This window comes from Apteryx mantelli, chromosome 6, assembly GCF_036417845.1.
Source record: "Apteryx mantelli isolate bAptMan1 chromosome 6, bAptMan1.hap1, whole genome shotgun sequence".
Classification (NCBI taxonomy): Eukaryota; Metazoa; Chordata; class Aves; order Apterygiformes; family Apterygidae; genus Apteryx; species Apteryx mantelli.
The window spans coordinates 7,476,490-7,502,355 of NC_089983.1; the positions used below are offsets into that span (position 1 = coordinate 7,476,490).

General features: G+C 40.6%; 1 protein-coding gene across 5 annotated transcripts in view; it reads left to right on the forward strand.

The window, feature by feature from the left end:
- The first annotated feature begins 5,438 nt into the window (after nucleotides 1-5,438).
- Nucleotides 5,439-25,866, forward strand: part of PCNT (pericentrin) — a 100,655-nt gene continuing 80,227 nt past the window's right edge. For 3 of the 5 annotated variants that reach the window (XM_067298689.1, XM_067298691.1, XM_067298690.1), the window contains exons 1-10: nucleotides 5,439-5,542; nucleotides 11,606-11,821; nucleotides 13,141-13,191; nucleotides 13,805-13,984; nucleotides 16,880-17,023; nucleotides 18,728-18,892; nucleotides 20,207-22,693; nucleotides 22,779-22,871; nucleotides 23,134-23,310; nucleotides 24,285-24,540. In XM_067298689.1, coding sequence (XP_067154790.1) covers nucleotides 5,489-5,542; nucleotides 11,606-11,821; nucleotides 13,141-13,191; nucleotides 13,805-13,984; nucleotides 16,880-17,023; nucleotides 18,728-18,892; nucleotides 20,207-22,693; nucleotides 22,779-22,871; nucleotides 23,134-23,310; nucleotides 24,285-24,540 — 3,823 coding nt within the window. In that variant the 5' untranslated portion in view covers nucleotides 5,439-5,488. Of the gene's footprint in view, nucleotides 5,543-11,605; nucleotides 11,822-13,140; nucleotides 13,192-13,804; nucleotides 13,985-16,879; nucleotides 17,024-18,727; nucleotides 18,893-20,206; nucleotides 22,694-22,778; nucleotides 22,872-23,133; nucleotides 23,311-24,284; nucleotides 24,541-25,866 lie in introns of those variants that run through there. The other 2 variants (XM_067298693.1, XM_067298692.1) reach the window with 2 other exon arrangements.

Here is a 25,866-nt window from a genome sequence, read left to right on the forward strand (position 1 = left end):
GAAGCCCATGGCAAAGGCACAGCTGACCCACTGCTGGTAGCTGGAGTAGCTGATAGATAATTGTGCGTAGCTATGTGGGAGCTGCACAGATCTCCTCCTCCAGTTGTGACCTACACAGCACGTACATGCAATCTGGCCTTAAAAAATACACAGGCTGGTACTGACCAGACTGATTACAGAAGCTGAGACATGGAGATCCCAAAAATAGCTGCACTGTCAGATCTGGGGCCCAGCTTGCTTTGGCAGGGCTCATCTGTGAATGCTAAGAGAAAAAAAGCAGCACAGAAAACCCTCTCACCTTCCAGCAGTCTAGGGCTCACAGTTTTCTTGAGGAACAGCTCTGTGTACATTTTTGTACTTTACAACCCAAATAGACTTTTTCCCCCATAATCTCTAACTTCTTTGATCTTTTTATCCTCTTGGCATCCACAACAACCTTCAGAAAGGAGTTTCCTAATTAACTTAAAGTTTACTTAAGCATAAGCCTACTTAAGCAAGCAAACCGCATCATATAGTTTACTCCTGTGTTAGACAAAAAGCATTAGATTGTTTTAAATCTACATGCCTGAAAAGTTCATTGGGGGTCTCCTAACTTGTTATACAAAATAGCATGTATCCACTCTTCATGCCCTTTTCCCATGCCATTTATGATTTGTATTCCTGTATCCTAACCCCATTCAGACGTCTTTTCTAAGCTAAATAATCTACTTAACTCTCCCTCATACAGCAGATTTCCCTTCTTTACGAATAACTTAGTGGAGGCTGGGAAAGTATAGTACAAATGCACAGATGGACTGTTCTTAGAGCCTTCTCTTGGCCTCTGCTCTTGGTCACTCTCAGAAAGCACTGCATTTGTTAGATCTTTGATCTCACCTATTATGGCTGTTTGTATGATCTCATGTTGATCCTAGTTGCTTCTCTCCGTACCTGTCCAGTTCATATATTCTTCTGTGATGGGATGACCAGAAGTGCCTGCAGTATTCAGGGTAGTGACACAGCAAAGCAAACTGTGTTGATATTTCCAGACAATCACAATAGCAACAAGCCTGCTATTAGTCATTCCTAATGCTGTATTAGCCTTTTTGATTACTGATGAATATTGACCTGATGTTTTACCATTAACTGGTTTACAAGCTAAATGTTTAGAGCTTTTATTGCAATAGCAGAGCAATATAGCAATAGAGGGTTACGAAAATTTGACAGAAAACCAAGTATAGGTTTGTCATTAAAATACAGCAAGAGTGTTAAGCAACTGAGTTGTCTGTGGAGGAAAGCAGGAGAAAATTTTGCTGTTACAGGTATTCCAGAGAAAATCCTGTACTACATAAAAAAACCCCCCAAAAATGCTTTGCTGCAAAGCTGCTAATGGATCTTTCTTTTCCCATGCTTGTGGATGCCCTGGTCAGACAGGGATCCCTACTCCAGGGACATCTTAGAACCTGCTAATGACTTCACAGAAATGTGGCCTGTATAGTCTTACCAAAGACAGCCAGACACAGGATTCTGCAGAAAGGGATCTACAGTTACAGCGAATCACAACCTAGTGATCACAAATCAACATGATGATGCAAAAAATAAAGGACAAATTTAATTTTGTAGTGTATTAATAGGAGTGTTGTGTGGACCTCACAGGAGACAATTATTCTGCTCTATTTAGCAGTGCTGAAGTCGCAGCTTGAATACTGTGCCTAATTTTAGACATGGCAATTTAAGAGGGAAAGAAAGTCCAGATGAAAATGATGAAAGTGGTACACTTACAAAATATAAGCTATGAGGAAGACTTGAAAGAACTGGCTTTGCTTAAGCTAGTAAGTAAATGATGAAAGGGAGACCATGTGCTCTTTATTGTATCCTTCTATTTAAAGAATACAATAGAGAGCACATGGTCAATTTTCTTCTATCTAAAAAGACTGGGCAAGAAATATTTGGCTTAGTTTACAGCAGGGGAGATGAAAACCTGATGAAAACAAGAAAAATTTCTCAATTTTTTATTACAGTAAGATAAATGACAGAACAGGTATCTAAGAAAAAGCTTTCATAGGTGTTCAAAAATAATTCAGAAAAATAGCTGTGAAGAACAGTGTAGGCATATTTGACCCCTCCTCAGATATAAGAATGGATTAGATGACCTAGTGAGGTTCATGTTAGTACTACATTTCTATGATTTCTTTTTTTGATTTTGAGACTTTGTGTCCTTCATTTTAATTGCTATAATTTCCAAAGCACACTAGAGGGAAAAAAAATCCACAAGCCTGGAAGCAGTTCATCCGGAGCAGATGAACTCTCATGTTCTGGTTCCACAGAGAGGAGTCATTATCATTTCAGACTCGGAAGAGTATTTTCATGTACTAAAAGAAAGAAAGAAAGAAAGAAAGAAAGACTATATTCCAATCATATTTACTACTTATGTGTTAAGTAAATAAGTTAGAATAGGATGGGGGCGGGGGGGGAAATGGATCAATTCATCAGTTAGTAAGTTTAATTCCCTTGCAATCAATTAATATCTGTTTCTGCCAGTTGTAATGTAGCAAATTTACCAACAAAAACTCCTGTGCTGCACTGTGGAGTCCAGGGTGAAAGGTAAGTAGATATCTTGGAGACATTTTACTTAATCCCCAATTCTCCTGTGCCATGGGGACAACTGTACTTGTTGGCATCAGAGAACTGAAAGCTAACTCTATCTGCTACGGAAATTATGCTCCAATGACATATATTGCATACAAGGGCTAATGCTGTCATAGCTTGCCTGTTATAGATCATTTTCTGCAGGCCAGGAGGCTGCTTGATTGTAAATACTGTAAAAAATAAAATTCCTCTCTGTATTAGAAGCTAAATATATGAATATAATCTTTTCAATTAGAGTTATTTCATGCCATTATCATATACCGATGTGCAGTGGGGGGTTTTACCCACATTTACCCATTTCTGAAAACAGCAATCCCAGTTTGAACCAAATTATACTTATGATTAACTACACTGACAAGCCACTACTCTCTGCAAATGCTGCTCATTTATTTGCATGTGTGCTGCAGCAGTACCCAGAATCTCAGTCAGGCTTATCTTAGCGCAGCATTATCAGTGCTACTGCTAATTTAGTCTAGATGTAAATGAGCTCTACTGCTTTTATGATTATGTCAGGTAGGATTGGCCTCAGCAGAAGCAGATGACGTGGTGGTAAAACATGCTGCCGACGAGACAAAGATCCTGTACAAGGGTAGTAGCCAAGCGGTGTTGCTCGTGCTGGCTGCTGGCCAGCTAGCTCACTGCAAAGACGGGCCTTTTTCAAATACTTCCAGACTGTGCAAATACTTGAGCCTAATTAAATTAGCACTAAAAAATCCTGAGATTTTTTTTATCAAATAGGTATATTAGAAACTATGCAAAAGTTGGTTGTTAAAAAAAACCTCATAGATTTAAATTTTTTTCTCTGGAGAAAGCAAAGCAGTAATATTTTAAACCAAATTTAAGTGACGTATCTAACAGAATAATCCTTATTTTTTTATTAAGAAATACTTTTGTTTTAAGCTTACCAGTTTCCTTTTTCTTCTCCGATGGTGTCAACTACAAGATTTTGCACTAAGAAACTTCGTAATGCTAACTTTTCACAATGCATCTCTTCTCTTAGCATTGCTGGGATGAACTAAATATTGGCTACAGGGTCACAGGACCTGGCTGTACTTCCAGGAAAAACAAACCAACCAAAACAGCAAAGGGCTGGCAAAGCAGGGTGGGTAACCAGAAGTAGTCCTAGGAGTTCACCAACTCTCACTGTCTGGTTGAAAGTCCTTGCACAGTTTGGTCATTAAAACTTCCGCTCTTCCTTGGACGAGCCAATTGGCCTTGAAGGAAGGGAAAGCTAACACATCTTGTTTCCCTGGGGCCTCTGCAGTGGTTTAAAATTTAACCTGTATCTCAATTCAGGGCATAGACGTGCTTTCTGAAGTGCAGAGAAAAACACCTTACCAAGCCCTTACCTTGCCCATAGCGTCCTCAGCTTTCTCCTTGGAACCTTGAGCACGTGCTGCTCCAGCCTGTTATCTGTGCCATTATTCTTGTTATGTCTTGATTTACCGAACAAAAGAGTTCCACAGTTAGCTGGCAAACCCCCTGTGGTTCGCTTGGTAAAATGAAAACAGGCAGGAGGATGCTGTAAAGCTGAGATACAACATACACATAAAACACAGGCTGTGCTGTGCTGGTAAAGGGTAATATTACATGTTCAAGAAAGTTTATAATTAAATTGGACTAAAAATACTGTGTGTCAACAAGTGCTCCCTCTTCAGTTGAATTAGTAACAAGGACATTGCCAACAAACGTGGATCAATATTTGACTAACAGAATAGTTGAAAGCTTGGGAACGGTGTCAACAAGAAACCCTTCCTGGGAAAACCTGCCTCACTTTGAAGCACTGGATGTGGCTACAGAGCAAATTAATAAAACAAAACAAAAAAATATATACAAATCCAGCAGTCTCCAAGCAAGAGCTATGGGGGGAGCCGAGAATGGAATAGATGGGCCACCTCCTCCTAACCTCCTCTCTTACACCTGTGCCGACGGGGAGGTGAGGGGACGCAGCGGGGAAGGGCCTGCGTGTGGAGGGAAGCCATGTTACGCGTGGAAACCCCTGAGGGAGCCGGCAGCCAGGCTGGCTCCCGCCAACATCCGCTACTCTGCCCGCAGAGGTGAGTTCACCGGCGCTTCTCCTCGAGAGCGCCTGCTGGAGCTGGGGGGGAGGATGGGGGGGGGGGGTCTCCGGGCGCTGCTCGGCCCGCCGGCAGCCTCCCTACGCCACTGCCAGGCGGCTCCCGCCCCACCTGCCGCCTGCGCGACGCCGCCGGTTTAACCGCTCCCTCCCACGGCTGGCGCGCGGGGCGCCGCCGCTGGCACGCGCCCGGGGCGGAGCCCTGGCCCGAGCACCGCCGCCTGTGAATGGCCGGTTCGGTTTTCGCGGGGCAGAGGCACCTCTCTTCCCATTGGCTGGTTCCCGCCCCTGGGCGGGGACCAGGCCCGGAGGCGCATTTGAAACTGGCCATCCGGCGTAGCCCAGCCCTCGGCGGGTGGAGCTACCCATTGGCCGTTCCTGAAGAGGGGCGGGCACCCCCGGCAGGCGGGGGAGGTGGCGGCAGAAGGCGCGTGCTGCAGCCTGCTCTGTCAATCCCAGGAGTCAGTTAGCGGGGACGGGCGGGGCTAGAGTAACGGTTGCTCTCACCATTGGTTGGCGCGCCTCAAGGCTCCGCTGATTCTCACCAATCCCTGGAGAGCTTCCTACCTCCCGCCTCGGGGGTGGGCCGGCCCGTGCTCTCTCATTGGCCAGCGCTGGCTGCCATCGCTTCGCGGTTGGCCAGCTGAGCCGAGGGGGGCGGGGCGCAGGCTGTAGGGCGGCCATGACCGAAACTTCTGCGGCCTCTTCGGTGTGACAGTTGGGGCAGTGCGGGGCGAGGTTGGGCCCGCCCGCCTGCCCCGGGACCCCCGCCAGCCCGTCCGCGCCATGGACGACGAGGAGGAGGTGCGCAGGAAGAAGCTGGAGGCCGGCAGAGCCAAGGTGCCGGCGGGACCGCTGAGGGGGAGGAGGGGGCGCGCGCCCTGGCCTGGCGCCGCCGCCGCCGCCCCGCGCCCTGCCGTGCCCCGCGGACCGGGCCGGGCCTGCGGTGGGCACGGGGGGGGGGGGCGACTGGCACCGGGCACGGTCCTTGTCGCCAACAGGTGCTGCCAGCGCCGTCCCGCCCGGGCAGGGCTCCGCAGCGCCTGCCCCGCTGGCTCCGGGGCCGTTGTGCTGTTGCCCGGATGCATTTGCTGCGTTGCCCCTGCTCGCAACGACTGTCTCTCTCCTGCTAAGGGATGCCAGCTTGTTCTTCCGTAGAAACTTGTTTTTTCCCTGGAAACACAGCAATTTTTCCCCCCTAATTGCGTTACGGAGTCCCTCCCCAGCCCCGCAATGTGGTTGTACTAGTTGTTTAGGCAGCAGCGCTACTGAAATGTGTTTTCGGCATTGATGCCAATTTGGAGGTGTGTCAAGAGCTAAGAATATACACGAGCAGTATTTATTCCTGTTGGAAACAAATGTGCCTAACAATACTTCCTAAATGCTGGTTATCTGTAATACTTTTCTCACTCTTACAAAGGTATATAAGTGTTATTTTCAGTGAGCAAGGAGCAACTTAAGATAGTACATATATCTTCCCACAAGTTTTGTTTTTTTTCCAGTGAAGTTCCCATTTTTACTCAGGTTTCCATGCAGTTACCATTTCTGGAAATACTGTATTTCCGGATGAGAATTGCCAAGAATAGGAATTGCATATTTTACTACTTCACTGACTAGTCCACTTGCCCTTGCACCTGTGGGTAGATTACTGGGGAGCTGGGTTTATTTGGTTTGTTTCCAGTCATGATATTAGTGAACACTTTACATGCTTTTAACAGGCACATGTCTTCATTTATGTGTATCTTGGTGGGACTATATAGTGAGCATGTATGACGTGACTGGTGCATAAAGATAATGTTCTGGTGGTAGTTATTGGCTGTTAGAGGGGTAGCACTTAATGTGCATTAACCTTCTTAGAAACTTCTGCTTTGTTTTGGTAGTGATGCTATTTAAAAAGCTGATCAGAAATGACAGATTGGTGTTTTCATTCAGCATTTCTGTTGCTTTGTGGGCTGTTATTGTCATGTTTTCCCTCTAGGACTTTATTGCAGTGTGATAGTGCAGGCATTGTCCACTCAAGGAGGCAGAAGCTCGCCAGGTTACAGCTGCAGCATTCCCCCTTCTCCCCATCCCAGTGGGACTGGAATGGAGGATGCAGCTAGGAGGGAATGGTCGTTTTCTGATGTGCTCCAGCCCCTTTTTCCTTAGGTCCAGTCCTAGTGATTCTCCTATAGGGCATGTTTTCAGCTGTCTTCTGCGTTCAGCTCCATCCTCCCAGTCCTATGTAGAAGGCGATTAGAGAGTGTTGTTGGTGGGGAGTAGGGATTATGGCTGGAGCTGCACGGAAGCAGCTTGATGGTGGGCAGTACAGCTCCTCCATCCTGGCCTGTCCCACCCAGATGCTGTCACAGTTGCCACGTTCCCTGCTGCACCCTCAGCAGTTCCTCAGTAGCTTGCCCGCTCTGCCTTGACACATGCTGTGTGGACACTAATCTCCTGTTGGAGAACGATTGCCTACTTACTTTTTGGATTAGGATTGAGAGGGAACTTTGAGAACAGGAGTTCTTCAGGTTGAGAAGTTGGATTAGCTGTGGCAGGACTTCTATTAACATTTTCTTTGTAAAACCCTCTCTAAGCATAGTATCTGTTTATGGTTAGTTAGAAAAATGTGATATACTTGCCTTGAACAAGTTATTAGTTCCCACCTGTTGTACAGCTGTTGTTTACCATTGGGGAAAAAAAGTACAGACTTGCATTACATTTCAAATTATGTGTACGGTGTCAGTGTTGCATCTTGGATTTTTTTAAAACTATGTGCTAAATATGTCATACTTTACAAAAAAAAAAAATTGTTAGCTCCCCCACTACCCTATTAATATTGCTGTGACATGGTATCGTATACCTGATATACAGAGAGGAGAGGAAAAAGTTTAGGAAGGCAGAGGTGGATGTAGTGCTTCCTCTACTTATAAAAATGTCACAGAGATCCATTATTTAGCTAGCAGATTGTGGGTCCCAGAAGATTTTCACAAAACAGCTGGACAAATTAATGGAAGAAAAATCCATTGGGGCTTATTAAACACACAAATATTATGTTTAGCTTTGGAAGCCAAATGTGTGAGCTGCAGATTTCTCGGTATGCTCACCCGATTTCTAGTAGATATGGCTATGGGCTTGCCCTGTTTTTATACCTGCTGTTGAAGAGCTAACTTCTGGAACAGTCGGATATTGGGCTCCTCATGAAGACAAATATGGTTTTGAAAAGGAGAAAGGAGTGTGAGCTGGTACAGTGTTATCTTCCTGTGATGCAGGCCTACCGCAACAGTGGGTCCAGCTCTGGACTGCCACAAAAATGTTCAGTTTGCAGCTGCATCAGCTCCCTGAATCATCTCGCTGCATCGTTGTAAGAGCTCTCACAACGGCAAGGGACAGGAGCGCGTGGCTAGTCGCGTGGCCTCGGTTGTAGCTATCTGATTTAGGTTGGCCTCTGAGGTCACTGCGTTCTGATACTACGTGAATCTAGAGGTGTGAGTTGTGTGTTCATTTTATTGCGTTGTCTTTGGCATCCTCAGATTTTTAGTCTGCTAAATAATGGCTAGGGAAAGGAATATAATGTGAATGTTCTTCTCTTTAAAACAATACTTGTATTATTCTTTTCATATAGGAATAAAAGCTCATTATTAAAATGTATTTAAAGCTATCGCTGAATAATATTAGTAATTCCAATCAGTATATTAACTGGAAATTGTGATTATTTGGCAGCTACTAAGTACCCAGCTTTGTCAGTTTCTTCAAATTACAATTTTTAATAAGTGCAGTACTGATAGCCAAGTTAATAACTGAGAAACATAATGAAAAGCAAGTGCTCAGTGCTACTGGTTTTTTTTGTTGTTTTTTTTTAATAATACAGATTTGTGCTTTGAAGAGAAGGCCCTGTTTGTGGATAGTGGAAGCTAGTTCCTTCGATTCAGACTTGTTAGGTTAGATACATCTGCTATTTTTTTAAGTTAACTAGAAAGTATGTTAACCAGCTGTGCCTCTAGTTACAGACCTGTATGTGCCATGCCTCACGTGTCAGAAGATTTTGCTATTCCGGCATTTAACATAATAAGAACTTGCAAACAGAGTGTATGTTTTCCCAGGAAAGCTTCCTGCTTGTCATCAGTTTGAGAAACTCTAGAAATTGGTTCCTGGTTTGTTTGAGAGCACTTCTTGCTTATGTTCACTGTATCTGAGAGAGAGACTAAAATGCATTTGAATGATCTGTTTCGTTTTGCATGCTGATGTGATGTTCCGCTCTGTTGCATTTTCTGTGGAGGTTGTTTTGGTAGTAATTTCGGAAGCATGTAGAGTGTTAAATCAAGAAGCAGATGATCTGTGAAGTAGACTGGGGAAAACTGAACTGCGCAATGTTTGCTAGAGCATTCCTGTAGGCTGGCAAGTGCCCCTGGGGGGCTGGTCAGGTGGGAGTATTGTGATAGAAGGGTGTCACCATGGTAGTTCGGAGGGGGGGGGGGACAAAACTTGGTAGGCTTGTTCTTCTAGTTTTAGGATGCTCATGTGGTGCTGGCCCTACCAGTTTAGGAGTGTCTCTCAATTGCCATTTTTTTTAAGTGACCAGTCCTGGAGAAATGAAGTTTATATATACTGGTATCTGCAGAAAGGCAGGGTATTCTGTACAGTGAACTGTTCAGGGTGCTGTGGTGGACAGTGCTGTTGGTATCACTGTGGCATGCCATGTCCTGCCCATGATCTTCAAGGCTAAAGTGAAGCTTTTACTTTGGTACATGCTATCAGAAAGCAAACGGATAATTGGGCCCATCATAAGGGGCCTGGGATGCTTTGTGCTCCCAGTGTCCTTGTGTTGTCCTGGGAGGGACGAGGGACTCTCTCTGCGATGGGGGAGAATCAGTGTGCTTTCTTGATGTTCATACATGCTGCTTCTTGTTAGATGACTGTCTGTGTATCTGGTAATACTTTTACATGATACTGAAATTCATGTAGTTGATTAAAAGCTTTGGAAACTTGCTACTGCCCCGAACCACAGTTTTCACCATCCAGTGATCTCATAAATCTGGAGCATATTTGACTCTAGACACCTTTTATGGACCAGCAATTCCTTTCTCCAGGTAGTTCCGTAGAATTTTAGATTAGTTGGTAGTGTTTGCATGATATACATGTGTATATATATTTTTACACACACACACAACCCCCCCCCATATAATTAATACATATGAACTGACAAAGTAAAATAAGATTTTTTTTTTTTCTTTTGAGCCATGCATTTAAAAATTCTTACTTGTATAGGTGTTCAGTCATGGCAAGTTTTAGTATTTTAATGTGAAATATCTTACTTGATCTCACTTTACAAAATCATTTACTGCCCTGTAGGATGACCACTCTTTCTGCCTTTTGTTTCTCATCTTTTCTGATCTTTTTTGCTCCTGTTCTTCTTTTGTCCTGCTTGAGCATCTTCCTCTACTTGCTGTTGTTATTTAGGTTTCCTCCTGCCCCTTTTCCCCATGTCATCTAGTTAATTAGTGCAATAGCTATTTTTGACAAATAATGTCATCAGTAAGTGCTAGAGTTAACACCTGATTTCAGAGAATAGCATTTGTATCTCATTACAACTTTATTTACTGCTCTGTTCATTTTGTTTATGCTGCAAGACATGGTACCTGGCAATCTTTGTTTAATCTGCATTCAATATTAATAACTACAGCAACCACAGAACTTAATTTTAAAATAATAAGTTCTTTGTACATAAACAGCTTAACAGCTGGTGCAGGAATCTGATGTCTGTCTTTCTGCAAAAAAACATTTTAAACAGGCTGTTCAGTGTAGTAGGTATGTAGTTGTATATCTGTGAGCTGAGCTGGCAAACAGAATTTTCTATAATGAAGCTGGCATAGATGCAGCAAGGAAGGACCCTACTAAATCCATTTCACAAGCTGGATGAAAAGAAATGAATGAGCCTTCTTTCTGCATTGTAGCTGTATTAGGAAAACCAAACTATGAAGCAATTGATTCGCATATATATTGCAGGTAGAACTTTGCAGGTATGAATGTTTACGTCCTGTTGTCATTTTGACTGTCTGTTTTATCTCATCACATTTTAACTGTGTAGTTGATAACCTCTGGTTGTAACCTTGGAGAAGGCTTTTCCCCTATTAGAGGGATGTCTTGGAATTATGCTGCGAGTGAGATGTTAGCTGGAGATGCTGCCTAAACGCAATACTAAAACTGAAAATAAGATAATCCTCTTTAAGTTGTTTAAGGTGCTCAGGAAAGTTGGGTAATAAATTCTGTCAGTGACATTCTTTGCAAGTCCCAGGTGCTTCATAGAGCTGTGATACTCTGATAAAGTAGAGCATCTGATTCTTCAACAGAAGAAATTAAAATGACCTGGCTTAATTAATTTTCTATTTATGTACTACAGTCTGCTTTCTGGCTAGGAAGTTTTGCTATATTCTCTTAAGGGGGTGACAGGGAAGGAGCATGAGGACTCACTTCCGTTAATTTTAATCTTAACGCTTATTCTGGCAAAGATCTATTTAGATACATTTCAAAGGGGTTATTGCTTTTGCCGGTCTTGCAGAAAGACTGTGATACTGCTCAAAAAAATTTTTTTTCCATGATTCTAGTATATGAACAACTCATTCCTTTAGTAATCTCTCTTGCTGTAATTCTGGATTGTCATTGACCCAGGAAGTTTCACTGAGTAAAATTTGATTCTTGTATTGAAATGAGTCTTTAGTACTGGTGGGGGATTTCTTGATTAATTCTTATCCAGTTAGATACTGAATGCGTAGAAAGTAGGAAGATAAAGCAGTTTTTCTGCAGATGTACATATTTCATCAAGTCAGGATATTCTTTGCCACCCATGAGTGTGTTAATCTTGTGGTCCTGCTACCTTTTTCTCACTTACCTCTCCCTCTACCTGTTCCAATCCTTTCTGCACAGCTTGCTTACTTCAGACAGCGAAAAACAACAAGTGGCATCAGGCAGTCGCAGAAAAAGACGGCGAAGAGGAAGGGCTCGTCTGTCCACACGCATGACGTTCCGAAGGAAGAGTACGCACTAGTGGCCCAGGATTGTGACTTTCTTCCAGATGTTGGGAAAGGTATAGAGAGTAAGGCTGAAGATACCAACCTACTAGAGACAACAACAGAGACGGAGGTAAATTTTGATATTTCTTGTGTTTCACTTCACTCCATCTGCAGATAACAAGTATGTCGGATGATTGTTTTATTTAATTAGTTATTAGCTGTCATATCTCTGGCACTGTCAACTAAGAAGTGAGTCAACTGATGCATTTTCACTTGTAATAAAAGATTCTCTTCCAAAATGATGCAAGTAATTGAAAAAACTGAAGGCTTTTCAGTAATTGAATTTCCATTATATGGAACGAACAGACTGTATTGTCCAGAAACTGCCTGCTATTAGCCTGCTAAATTGTGGTCTTTCACCTTTCACTTCTGTGAACTTTTCCTTGGTAGATTTCTGATTCTGGGGCTGTGATTCTGTGAAATGGCAAATCCAGTGTGAGATGGGTAGTAGATGAGTGAAAGTGCCATGACTTCATAACGCGCAGCATTTATTTGGCTTCATATCACTTTGCTGGCTCGAACATGCTTAAAATTTTCTGGGGAAAAAATTTTGTTCCAGCATGCTTTAAGTAGGTACTGTAACCATTGTAAAGCCAGCATAGACATTATGTTATGTTCTCTGGCAATTTTTTTTTTTTTTTTTAATGTGTCTCCTCTCGTGCCTGATGTATTCCAGTGTGTTTATACTCGTGATCCTCTACAGGTGACCCTGTAGTCATGTTAATAAACATAAAGCCACAGCTTGTGATTAGCAGACAGCTGCTAATAGATCCAAAATACAGAGAGGGCTCTGGTTAGACTACTAAATAGCAGTGCAGTCATCTTTGTCTGTCTTGTTGTGGCTTTCATGAGAGCTGAATATCTTTTGAGATACAGTGCTACGTTAAGTATATGCATCAGAAAATACTGTTGCTTACATAATTGTCTGAATGATTTTTAGCCTGGTTGCTAAATTATCTCGGTCTGTCAATTTATTGACTAATATTTAGTAGTAAATTAAAGAGTGCTTAATTATATTTGCAAGCCATAAAAGCAGAAGATAATATCTCCAATCTCTATGGTGAGACTTAGCACTAAATCTTTGAGTAGGCATTCATAGCAATTTCAAAACTTCTGCATTTATTTCATTCGACTGTGGATGAGCTGGGTTTCAAATATCTTTCTCTCCCTGCCTGTGTCTCCCTGCCTGTGTCTCCCTGCCTGTGTTTATTTAATTAAATACATTAAATTATATAAAAAAAATCTCTTTTGCATTCACTGGTATATTTTCTGAAAATATGGGCCTCTCTGGCCTAGGTGCTTAGAGTGTTTCCAAAATAATTCTGTTTTTCTTTATACATCTTTAAAATGGCCATAATTTACTGATTGTTTTATTCATTTACTTAACAGGGAAGTGCTGATTTGTCCAACTGGGATGTGTTGAATGATCATGCTGCTGAAGTAAGTGTGAAAGAAAGTATGTTTAGTAACAGATGCTGATATGTATGTGATAAAAGAATATAGCCGGTTATTAAAATGCTATATATGCTTTAGTCATAGAGGATTGTTGTCACATGTGTGATAAAAGTGATATCATTCACTGTTTTGAAGTCTAAAAGCTTGTATTTACATGTATCATTAGCTGAGGAATTGGTTGTAAGAGCAGTGTTTTTGCTGAAATCAGAGACCCCGTCCGGAGATTTGAATATTTGTAATTGAAAAGAGGATATTTATTTTTTAATTGTTTCAGGCATTAAAAAACAAAAATATTTTAAATAAAATACAAGATACATGAGAATTCTAATGATATTGCTCTTAAGAATTCAAAGGATTGGTTAGAGGACCTTTTCTCTTTAAAATTCTTGATTCCTGTTTTGTTGGTAAAGGCCATTGAAACTAACTTATTTTTCACACGGTATGTTGCTAATATTTACAATTGGCTAACTATGCTTGAGTTTAAAGCAGGCCCAAAATATAAGCTTGCAGCTGAATTAATATATTATATATATTTATATATAAAATAGAAACAGTATTTTTTTTGGTGAATAAATACGTTTTTTTTTCATTAATGAAGAAAGCTACGATAAATTCTGCTGCAGAATGCAGTCAACTTGATGGTGAGATGTGTCAAACCAGAATAGCTGAGCTAGAAAACAAACTTCTGGAGAAACAGGAAGCAGTTGAAAGACTCACTGCACAGATGAACGAGCTACAAGACCAACTTGCCCAGCATAGCGACTCTTTGCATCTTCAGGTATGTTTCATAAAATTGGATAATGGGGATAATATTACTTATTTTGGGTTATGTCTCCTAAATATTTGTAAAATTGAAACAAAGTATCTTTTTGTTATGGAAAGGCATTTCACCTTATTTAAATGTACTAGCAATAGATTCAGCGTGGATTTATGAAGGGGAAATCATGCTTAACCAACCTGATAGTCATCTCATTGTGGAAGCCTAGCTTGGTGGATGAGGGGAGAGCAGTGGATGGTGTTCACCTTGACTACAGGAAGGTTTTTGACACTGTCTCTCACAATAGCCTCACAGGCTATAAGCTGAGGAAGTATGGGCTGGATAAGCAGACAGTGAGGTGGCTTGAAAACTGGCTGAACTGCCAGGCACAGAGGGCCGTGATCAGTGGCACCAAGTCCAGCTGGAGGCCAGTCACTAGTGGTGTCCCCTGGGGGTCGATGGTGGGGCCAGTCCTGTTCCAACTTCTTCATTAATGACCTGGATGAAGGGACAGAGTGCACCCTCAGCAAGTTTGCAGATGACACAAAGCTGGAAGGAGTGGCTGGTATCCCAGAGGGTTGTGTGGCCATTCAGAGGGACCTTGATAATGGGCTGGAGAAATGGGCAGAGAGGAACCTCATGAAGTTCAACAAAGGGAAGTGCAGAGTCCTCACCCTGGGGAGGAAGAACCCCTTGCACCAGTAAAGGCCAAGGGCTGACCTACTCGAGAGTAGCTTTGCAGAGAAGGACCTGGGGGTCCTGGTAGGTGACAAGTTGACCATGAGCTAGCAATGGCAAAGGCAGCTAGTGACATCCTGGGCTGCATTAGGCAGAGCGTTGCCAGCAGGTTGAGGGAGGTGATCCTTCCCCTTGATTCAACACTGGTGAGGCCACATCTGGAATGCTGTGTCCAGTGCTGGGCTCCCCAGTACAAGAGACATGGACTTGCTGGAGTGAGTCCAGCGAAGGGCCACAAAGATGATTAAGGGGCTGGAGCATCTGTCATGTGAGCAGAGGCCAAGAGATCTAGGACTGTTCAGCCTGAAGAAGAGAAGACTGAGGGGGGGTCTTATCAATGTGTATAAGTATCTGAAGGGAGGGTGTCAAGAGGATGGGGCCAGACTCTTGTCAGTGGTGCCCAGTAACAGGATGAGAGGCAATGGGCCTAAACTGAAACATAAGAAATTCTATCTCAACATCAGAAAACACTTTGTCACTGTGAAGCTGGTTGAACACTGGAAGAGGTTACCAAGAGAGGTTGTGGAGTCTACGTCCTTGGAGATATTCAAAAGCCATCTTGACACGGTCCTGGGCAACGTGCTCTAGGTGACCCTGCTTGAGCAGGGGGTTTGGACTAGATGATCTCAATAGGCCCCTTCCTACCTCAACCATTCTGAGATTCTCTGCATTCTGTAGAAGCAGTGCTTAAGTTCTCCCTTCACCAATCTGTGTCCAGAACTTCATATCGCTTGAATCAAACATGACTAAATTTGAAATAGTTTTATTTTAGAGGCATTTTGCTGAAATGCATACATAATTTCTTTTCCTTTAGAAATGTTTGGATGTTTACTGGTAGCTTTACTGCTAAGTTCTGTTTGGCTGCATTTAAGAGTGGACCTTTACAGAGACAGCTTTAAAAACCACTGACGACCAAGTTCCCTGATGGAAAGTACAGTTAATTGATCATATACTGAGGCAGGGGAATAAGCCTGGGATTGCCTCCATTTATAGTAAGAGTGATTCTCTAAAGGTTCACTCATTGTAAGCCAAGTTGAATATGGTATGTCCAGTGACTAGGTGTCAGAAAGGTGAAGTTGCCTTCCTGAGGAAAAAGATCTCAAAGTGAGGCCGTTTAACTGTTCTACGTTGTGTGTTTATGAACAGGCCAAAAGTAATTTTTCTTCTTAGTGGAGACAGCAGTATAAATAAATAAACATATTTAAAAGGTCGGTATTTATGAAGACAACACTGATTAATGGTTAAAAACAACAACAAAGTATTGTTCAAACTGTTAGAAAGGAAATGCTTATTGAAATATCCGTGTTGCTGAGGATATATCTCTAAATCCACTTCCTGGAAGCAGCTGGGTTCCTTTTCAAGGTTCAGATCGGATGACAAATCTTTCTTTCTAAAGAGGATTTTTTTCTTCTTCTTTTTTCCTCACTGAGATCATTTACACTATGAGTATTTGTAAGACATTTGTACTTTCTGTGTGGGCAAATGATTAAGTAGGGTAAGTTCAACTTTGCTAAGCTGACCTTTCCCCTCTTCCAAAACATTAAAAAAAAATATTTTGAATTCCCTCTTTCCAGGATTTCTAAATTATGGTAAATTATCAGGTACTTCGGAAGAAGAATTGCTTCCTTATTTACGTGTTTTCTAGTCCTAAAAGGAAAACAAAAAAAACCCAACAACAACAACAACAAAAAAAAAACCCAAAGACATTTCCTGTCAGTGAGGAATAATTTGAAAAGGTTAATGTAATTAACATAAAATAGGATTAATATATCCCATCTCATTAGCTTGCTTTCACATGGCTGAAGGGAAGAGCTGACAGATGGGAAACAATTTAGGGGTAATAAAGATTCATTATATCATGTAGAAAAAATGATTACTTGTAGGCCAATAAGAGCCAAATTTCTAAATAAATTTTTCTTTTTCATTATCAAAAGTCTATTACTTGATTTTTTTTTTTTAATTGCTTTTGATTATCTTCCTCTTCTTTTTGAAATCAGTGGAAGGTTCCTCTTTCCTCACCCCTGCCATCATGTTTTAACAGAAATATTTCTGCTCCAATGGAGCAAATTTGTTAAAACTTCAGTGCAACTATAAACTCTAAGAGCTTTGCTTTAATAAGACCTACTGGGCTCCTAATATGTTTTGGTTTTAAAGGTGTGCTTTCTGTGATTCTTGTAGGAAAGTGCCGTCCAGGAACGGAACGAAGTCATAAGAAAACTAACAAGCAGCCTTCAACAGGCGAGGAAGGATCGCGATGACCTCCAGGAGGAGGCTGCACATGTAGCTGACGACATCCATGGTCTACAACTTCAGTTACATCAGGTGTGATCCTTTGGTGATTTTTGTTTCCTTAAAAAGTGAACAAGAACAGGTTTTGAACATAAACACAAAAACTTCCTAGTGTACATCTTGACCCTTTCATGTAGTTCTTAAAGAATATGTAACTCTCCTTTTTTGTTTTTCCTGTTTCGCAAAAGTTCAGTTTGCAGTGCAGCTGTGCAAATGATGTTGGGGCAAGGCAGAATTTTCTCCAGTTGCTATAGAGAAGTCCTGGAGACATCTTTACATTTGCTGCTTAACTTGCTGTGAAATGTTCAGGAGATCATTGCACTTTTTTGTGCATCAGTTTAGCTTTTGTTAGGGAATTTTACCCAATATTGATAGTGGCTTGGGAGCTATACACAGAAATCATTTTAATAATATTTGTGATCAGTTTACCTCAGCATAACAAATTACTGTGTATGAGCTGAGCTATTACAGCTGCCTGTGTATATACTCTACCTTTGTGTTTCCCAAAGCTAAAAGTGACTTACCTCTAAGGAGGAGATTTAAAATAACCAAAAGAGAACTGATGAAACTCCTCTGATGCACAGGAACCTGTTTTGCTGACAGGTTGATTGTGGATCTGAAACCCTACATGCTGGGATATGCTATATCCTTTCATTTACTTTTTTTTTTTCTTTTAATTTTCCTTTTTTTATCCTGTTTCGTGATCTTCAGTGTTAGAGTGGCTCCTCTCTCTGAGTACCTTTGTTTTTGTTTTTTTCGGAAGTCTTGTTGTGTATGCCAAAGAATAATATTTACTGGTTTTTGTCAGCTTTGCAAGATAAGAATCAGAGTAGCAGGGGCTAGATGTCTTAAATGTCCAGCTAAGAAAGGGGCGCTAATTTAAAAAAAAAAAAAAAAGCCCAAAGAAACAAACAAAAACCCCCCCAAAACCTTGAAGCAGTACGGGGTTATGTTGCTCATGCCCTGGAAACAAATCCTCTGCGAAATGGAGTTCTAACTTTGGAAAAGGGAAAGAAATACTGCTTTTTCTGTGCAGTTCTGACTGCCGTTAACAAACTACTTTGTAATAGTGAGAGTTACTCTGCAGATGATGATTGTTGGGATTTGCTCCATAAGCCATTGAAAGACAATTATAAAGGCTCTAAATAGCGCTTCAGGCATACTTTCTAAATAAAGGCTAGTAATGTGATGCGAATCATTTGTGGAAGCATAGCAACAACTTTGATAACAGATGAAAGAACAAATACTGTCTTAAATATATTTATCCTATTGGTTTTAGCAACATTTTTAGAAAATAGTTTTAAAAATGAATAAAACACATTCCTCTGTTACCCTCAGAGCTTTAAAAAAAAAAAAGCCGAAGAAAAAATTCTTTTCATTTGGGAAGAGATGGGGAGCAAAAAAACCTTCAGTATTAGGTTGTAAATCCTTGGGGAAAATGGCTTGTTTTGTTCATTGGCCTCTTACCAGAATGCCCAGCTCACTGGGAGTCCTGATTCATTGGGGGGGTTTCATAAGTATGAATTATCTAACATTTATATTTCTTTTGGTAACTAATAGTATTTCAAACATGAAAAGTGTCTCATGACTTTTTGGGAAGAGTCTTATTCTTTGAAAATGAAAGAGGGTAAATCTGTATTAAATTGATACACTGACCTCCCTGTATGTATAACATATACTGTATTCGTTATTCTGGTGTAAACTTACTTCTGACTGTGAATACATTTATGCGTTCAGGCAAATGAGATGCTGAGGAATAAAAGCCCTCGCAAAAATGAGGTATTGGAAACCCAGCGCCAGGTGGCCTTGTTTCAGAACCGTCTCAAAGAGCAAAGCACGCATTTGGAGATGCTACGTCAGAAAGCACGCGACTTGGAAGTACAGCTTGAGTCTTCTCAAAAGGTAAAAGCTCTTTAAAGTTTCTTTATAATTACGAGTTCTGGGTAGTTAGCTTTTAGTCATGATCTTGCAAGCCAAGATGGCTCCTTTTGGAAGAGGAGCATGTACTGAACATTTAATTTTTGCATGAGACAGCATTGATGCTTCAGTACTGAACCAGTACTAAAACTGTTCTTCAACATGGTATTAAAGTCTGCTCTTTCGAAGGTGTTGATATCTAGGCAAAATAACTGCTGAGAATTTAAGAATTTTTTTGAAAGAAGGATTCAATTTTGGCTGTTTAAAATTGTCTTATGTGTTGAAATTACTCCATTAGTTTCTGTTACAGAAGGGGAGGTCTTCACCACTAACCTATTGTATAAGGTTAAGAAATTTTGGTCAAAATTGCTCCTTTGCAGTGTTTATTGAACTGATGCATGTGGGAATGTACCTGAGATGACAGAGGCATAGCATTCCAGTGGGATGAAAGCTGCTGTATAAACAGGGGATAATCACTTAATAATTTTACAGTTGTGTTTGAACAGTTACTCAAGTTTTGCTCTCCAATAAACATTTTAACTGTATCTGTAAGCATGTTTAGTTTCAGATACTCAACAAAGTGAAATGCTTGTGTGGGAATATTTTGATTTACTTATTCCAGAAACAAGTACTACAAATAAAGAAATAATCTTAAAGTTAAAAATTGTAAATATGGAGGTTTCATAATATGCTTTTAGAATTTGATGCTAACTCTGGCCAGCAGTGACAGTATGGTCATGAAAAAAGTCCTTCTTTAGAACCAAATTTCACGGGCATCATGATTAGTAACATATGTGGAAAAACAGCTTAGAAAAATCTGATTTCCTTTAAGCACAGAACTGTCAATGCTGTAGTTAGAAGCCTTAAATTTTTAAGTGGGGGGGCAGATGAGTGAAAATTTGACATGGCTTTTCTGCTGGCCTACCCCTGTCTGCAGGAAGTGTTTTCTCTGTGTACAAATACATGTGAGAAGGACAGGTATCTGTAACTCCTGTATTTTTGATTCAGAATACCCAAAGTTTGAGGCAACCACTGTTTTCTTTCTCTCTGGAGTCAGTGTTATATCGTTTGTTATTCCTCAGAAAATTTGATATTTGTGGCCAGATTTGAAGAATCTTCCAGTAGTTTTTTCCACTCTCAAGGGCATGTTTAAAAAATCCAGTTGCCTAGGCCAATGAAATATTCTGCACTTAAGGGTAAAAATTGTTTGTGAAGAGATATTAAAAGCTGGAGTTTTATGGAAATTAAAATATGTCATGTTTCAATTGCATATTTCATATGTAATATTTTATTTTTAAGAATACCAAAGATAAAGAAAATCTGCTTGCCCAAATGGAAGAGAGTATGAAAGATACAATGGAACAGCTATATAAAAGCATAGAAGAAAAGGAAGAAAGTATTAAAAGTCTTCAGGATGTACTGACATCAGAAAGATTTAGCTTATCTATACTACAACATACCCTTTCTCTCCGGGACTCAGAAATAACAGCGTTAAAAAATGAAATATCCTTATCCAAAACGAAAGAACAGCAGCGTATTGAAGAACTCAAAGTGAGTCATGAAAAAGATACTTGCAGACAGTTAGAGAGCTTGAGGGCCGAACTGGAGAAATGCCACAGAAATGAGATTGCAAAAGCCAAGCAGGTATATGAGGAAGAAGTGATTTTAAAATATAAGAATGAACTTGAACAGTTAAAAAAAGAACTCTTTGCTCTCAATTCTGAGGAAGACATTCAGAATTTGAATGTCATAATAATTGACTTAAATAATAGGCTTCATGAGTCTGAAATTCATAAAGAAAATTTGAGAAAAATACTGGAAAACCAACTGGAAGATTTCAAGAGAGAAAAATCTGAAACTGAAATTAAATACAAAGATTTAATTGTTGGCCTTGAGTCCCAGCTTTGTGATGCAGAAGAACAGGTCAAGGAAGCCCAGCGATATAAACAAGAAAAAGAGTGCTTGAATGAAGAGATCCAGAAACTCAGTTCTTTCATCCAGGAATTAAATGAAAAGCTACATGTTGAGGCTGAAAGAAATATAAATTTAAGGCAAGAGATTGTCTGCAATAGAAAGTTAATGAAAATGAGGGAAAAACTAATTTTGCCAAATGTGTCAGAGTTGCAGAGAGCGGAGCTTGAAGAGATTTGGAATAAACCGTGCCAGCCTAGAGATGAAGAAGAGTTAGTTCATGAAGAACTAGAGTCCCAGCATGGTTTGGGAGTAGACTCCTCAAGAGGTGAATTAGAAGTTAAGAATTTAAAGAAGCTCAAAAAGAATAATGAAAATGAAAGTTGTGAAGCTGATAGCCTGTCTGAAGAACATTCGTTAGAACTAGGCTCTTTCACCAGTGATGAAGGCATATTGGCTAAATATCTCGTCTCCACGGAGAGACCAGAACAGTCATACATGTCAGACAATTCTGAAGGTCATACCATTGAAGAAGGTAAATGCGGGTTAGACAGCAATATGCTTTTAGAACCCAGTACAGATTTTGTTCCGCTTTTATTAAAATTCGGCCCTGGTGAGAAAATGTGCCCTAGCAGTTTAGTTCAAGGGACTTTTGAAGAGACTGAGGTGGAAGCGGAAGCCTTTGTTTCATTTTTGTCAGATAGCTCCCTGCAGCAACATAAAATAAGTGACAACGACGATGTAAAGGATGATGAGAATGTTCGCCTACTAGAGAGGTGTGTGAAGCTAACTGAGCAGCTCCACGAGAAGGAGGCAGCCTTGAACAAGTCTCACCAGGAGACCCGAGAAGCTATTGATAAATGGAAAAAGGTAATGGCTGAGCTCTCTCATATGCATGTGGAACTGAGTGAGGAACGTGAGGCACGGGCCCGTTGTGAAAAGGAGCTTGATCAAAAAACAAAGAAGGAGAAGGAACTTGAAAACAAGATAAGCTTTCTGGTAAAGCAACAGAATGAGGATGGAGGCCAACCTGATCGTGCTGAAGAGTCTGTAATACAACTATCAAAGTCCTTTACCTGGCAAGAAATGGTAAAAGATCTCAAGGAGGAAAGAGAAATGTTGATGGCGCAATTGCGAACTCAGGAGCAATTAGTGAAAGATGTTCAAGAGCAGAAAACCGCTTCTGATTCTGTAACAAATGAAGTACAGTCTCTTTTCGGACGTCAGTTAGCAGCTTTGCAAAGTCAAAGGGATCAAATGCAAACCCAGCTTGATGCTCAGAAGGCCAAAAACCAGATGATAGCTGAGCTGCTTGGCCAGAAAACCATATTAGAGGAGACATTGCTGAAAGAGCAGGAGTCGCTCAAAGCTGAAATCAATAATAAAGAACAAAATTTAACACTCTTACTGGAGGAAAAAACAACCTTAGAAAAAAGATTATCTGCCAAGGAGCAGGACCTAATAAAAGCAGAAAAAGCCTTAGCGGAGAATGTTAGCATCATAGAGAATCTTGAAAAAAGCATATACGAACTTAATGCCGAGGTGAAAAACCTCAAAGAAGTACACGAGTGTGAAAGATTGCGATATGAGGAAAAGTTTAACTCCAGTAACTCTGAAATTCATAAACTTATCGCTGAAATAAAGGCAAAAAGTACTGAATACAATGAGAAAGAAAGCCAGCTGACTGACGAAATAGCTCATTTGAAGAAAATTCAGTTGGAGTTTGAAACTAACTTGCAAGAGTCTGTTCAGTCTGCACAAGCTATGCAAGAAGCACAGTCTGAGACGGTGAAACATTACAAAGAGAAAATTGATAAAATGGAGTCTCAACGTCATGAAGAAATTAGTAAAGTGAGTTTAACACTCAAGAAAGAGGTAGGCAGCCCTGATAGTGGCAGGAGTTTGGGGATTTCAGCACGCTTGAAGTAGTCATTGCAAATGTTTGTATCCCTGTTTTCAGATAGAAGAATTAAATGCCAAAATAAAAGAGAAAGTGGAAAAGCAGCAGAAGCTGGAGGAAGAAAGGAAGGAACAGATTGCTCTAATAAAAAAGGTAAGTTGTACAATCAGGTTTATTTCAGAAAAATAAACTCGTGTTGTTTGTCATTTAAGGAGAACAAACATTTTGGAGATGTTAAAATCTGTGTGTGTGTGTGTGTGTGTGTGTGTGTATATAAATTTTTTTTTTTCCATGGTGGCTTTGATTTTGGCAGGAGGGAGGCAAGGGGAGAATTCTGACTCAATAACTTGTAAGAGGGGCCAAGTGCTAAATAACCATATTTAAAGAAAGCTCTTTATCCAAATGTTCTGTGCAGATACATGAACGAGAGCATGATCGTGAAATTTCTGAGCTGATTACTAAACATGAAAAGGAAATGGAGGAGCTCCGTGCTGTCCTAAATAAAGAACAGCAACAGCTGCTGGATGAACTTCAGCATCAAATGGAAGCCACACACAAAGCAGAGATTGAGCAAGCTCAGATCCAATCACAGGTATAATAAAGAAACACTGTAATTACTGTAGCAGTTATCTGGAGCCTTCACTTTGCAACAGCCTTGGTTTTTTGTGCATACTGTGTGTGCTGTTTTATGTAATGGTGCGACTGAAGAATTAGGAGGGTTCCCCTCGTGGGTGATGTAGATATTTTCTATGGTAGTTCTCTAGGGTTCTTGCTGCAATTGTATCTTAAAAGTAATTCTGAATAAAATTGGATATGTAAATTGATGGGTAAAGAATGAGCTTTCTCATATTTCATGTCTTGGTAAGTTTAACATGTAAATTTTATTTAAAAAAAACTTTTTTTTTTTTTATTATCCCGCTAATGTAATTAGGAATGCTTTCATACTAAACTTACATATGTAAACTTGACTTTCTCTCCTCTAAATATTTGTTAGGTTTCTGAACACTTCCACTAATGCGAAGTTGAAATGCAAGGAATATGACTAGTCTTAGGTCTAATTACTAGATATTGGTGTAATTTTCGGCTCATTTGAGAATTGAGAAGTTCAGTCTAATTTAGGTGCCTTTATTAACTGATGGATATTCAACACTCTTTAATGAGACATGGTGAATTTTATTTCCACTTCCATTTTTTCCAATACCACTTAAGAGTTTTGCTTTGTACCACATTATAACCATAGCAAATAAGAGGAATTTTTTAACAGCCAGTTGGAAGGAGGTGTTTGGTTGTCTTCTGTTCTGAAGACATGAGGAAACGGACAGCTGCAAGGTATTCTGTAGGAGATAAACTTAAGAGGCAGGTAAGGAAAATCTTTTACTTTGCACTGAAAAGGTTTTGCAAGTCTTACTGTAACAAAAGTCAGCATATTTACAGGATTCTCTCCCATCTGTGAACAAATGCTTTCCAAGTATAGAAAGGCAACACCTAGAGGTCTGTAAACAGTTGAAAAAACAGTGGATGCATTTTATTAAGGCGAGGGGAAAAACTTTTTGTTTTCCATTACAGACACTGCACAGCCTTGAGCTGGAAACTCTACGCCTAAGCTTAAATAATATGCACACATCTCAGCTTGAGCTGACTCAGTCTAACTTGAGAAAAGAAAAGGAAACTGCCCTTGTGGAACTACGGGAGATGCTCAATGATAAGCGTGCTCAAGAGGTAGCAATTCTGCAAAGCCGCCATCAGCTGGAGTTGGAGAAGATTAAAGAACAATGTTTGAAGGAAAAAGAAGACCTTAAGTTGAAGCATCAGGAAGAATTAGGTATTAAAATATGGGAATAATGGGTTAGAAATTGAAACCCCATACATACTTTTTTCCTCTACAGGTTTCTATCTTGGTGTAGAGCTGGTCTTTTGAGGGAGAGTTGGCATTGCCGTGAATAGGGATAGGGTCCAGACTGGCCTGTGCAAGAGTACATGGCTTATATGAAAAAAGTAGTTGTCTGGACCTAAGTTTAATTCCTTTCCAGCTACATGGGTGTTTTGTTGTGACCTCTGCAAAACAGCAGTACAGTGGACTAGTTGCTTTTTGGAGGTGTTAGATGGAGTTGTCCCAAAGAGTTTCATCAGTGTGAAGAGTGGAGTTCTTCTCTTACGTTTCTTCAGGGCTTTTATAGCCTTAGGTCAGCAGTGACTTCAGTGTTGTGTTTTTGACAAAGTACCTAAATGCTTCCTGGCTTGCTTGAGTGGTTTCAAAAGTAGGAGAAAGAGTTTGAAAGGAACTGAAAGGCTCAGTAAGATATTTGCAGCCAGGTATCCTTGGTGAAATGTTTGACTCAGGATTGTGTTTTGGCATCACCAAGAAAAAAAATGCACTTGATAGTACTGAAGGCCTGCTGATAGTACTCTTGGCATTGTTCGGCATAGTCTCTTCTTCCCAAATCATGGGACCATCTCTTCTGACCCTTATGGCCGATCTTGACACCGAGTAGGAATTTTTGGAGGAAGGTGAGACCTGCAGCAATCCTCAATTCAATGAAGAAAGGCTTTAAGAAAAATTTCTTTGATTGTCCTTTCCTGAAAAGCAGAGAATATTTTGGGACTTTGTTTTTCTGACCTAAAATAGAAAAGCATCTTTTTACCACTGCTAATATAGTGAACTGATGACATGGTGGGATTTGGGAGTATGAGAAGGTCTGGACACAAATCTCAACCCCAAAGCTGTTTATATGTGTTTTGGTCACATAACTTTATGTGAATGTAGCCATTTAAGAGTGCTTGAATGCCGGGGCTCAGAAAGAGAATCTGAAAATAGGTGATGGAGGAGACCTAACTGGGAATTTTTTTTTTATGAAGATGATGACTGGGCATGATCCCAGTTTGCCTGAGTGTAGAGACACTCTATCTTAGAATTTGGATGAAATTTCTTCCTCTAATTGACCATTAGCTGGGTAGCTGGCACCATCTCAGGGTCTCTGGATTCTCATTTCCCACTGAAAAACTTGAAATAACACTGTAAGCTAAGATAACAGTACTTTGAAGCTTGGAGAAGGGGACTGATGGGCCTTTTCAGGGTTCTTGCAGATCGATAAAGGTGCTGAACAAGAAGTTGGAAGGGATCCGGAGAGGAGTTGGGAAGGATGGTGTG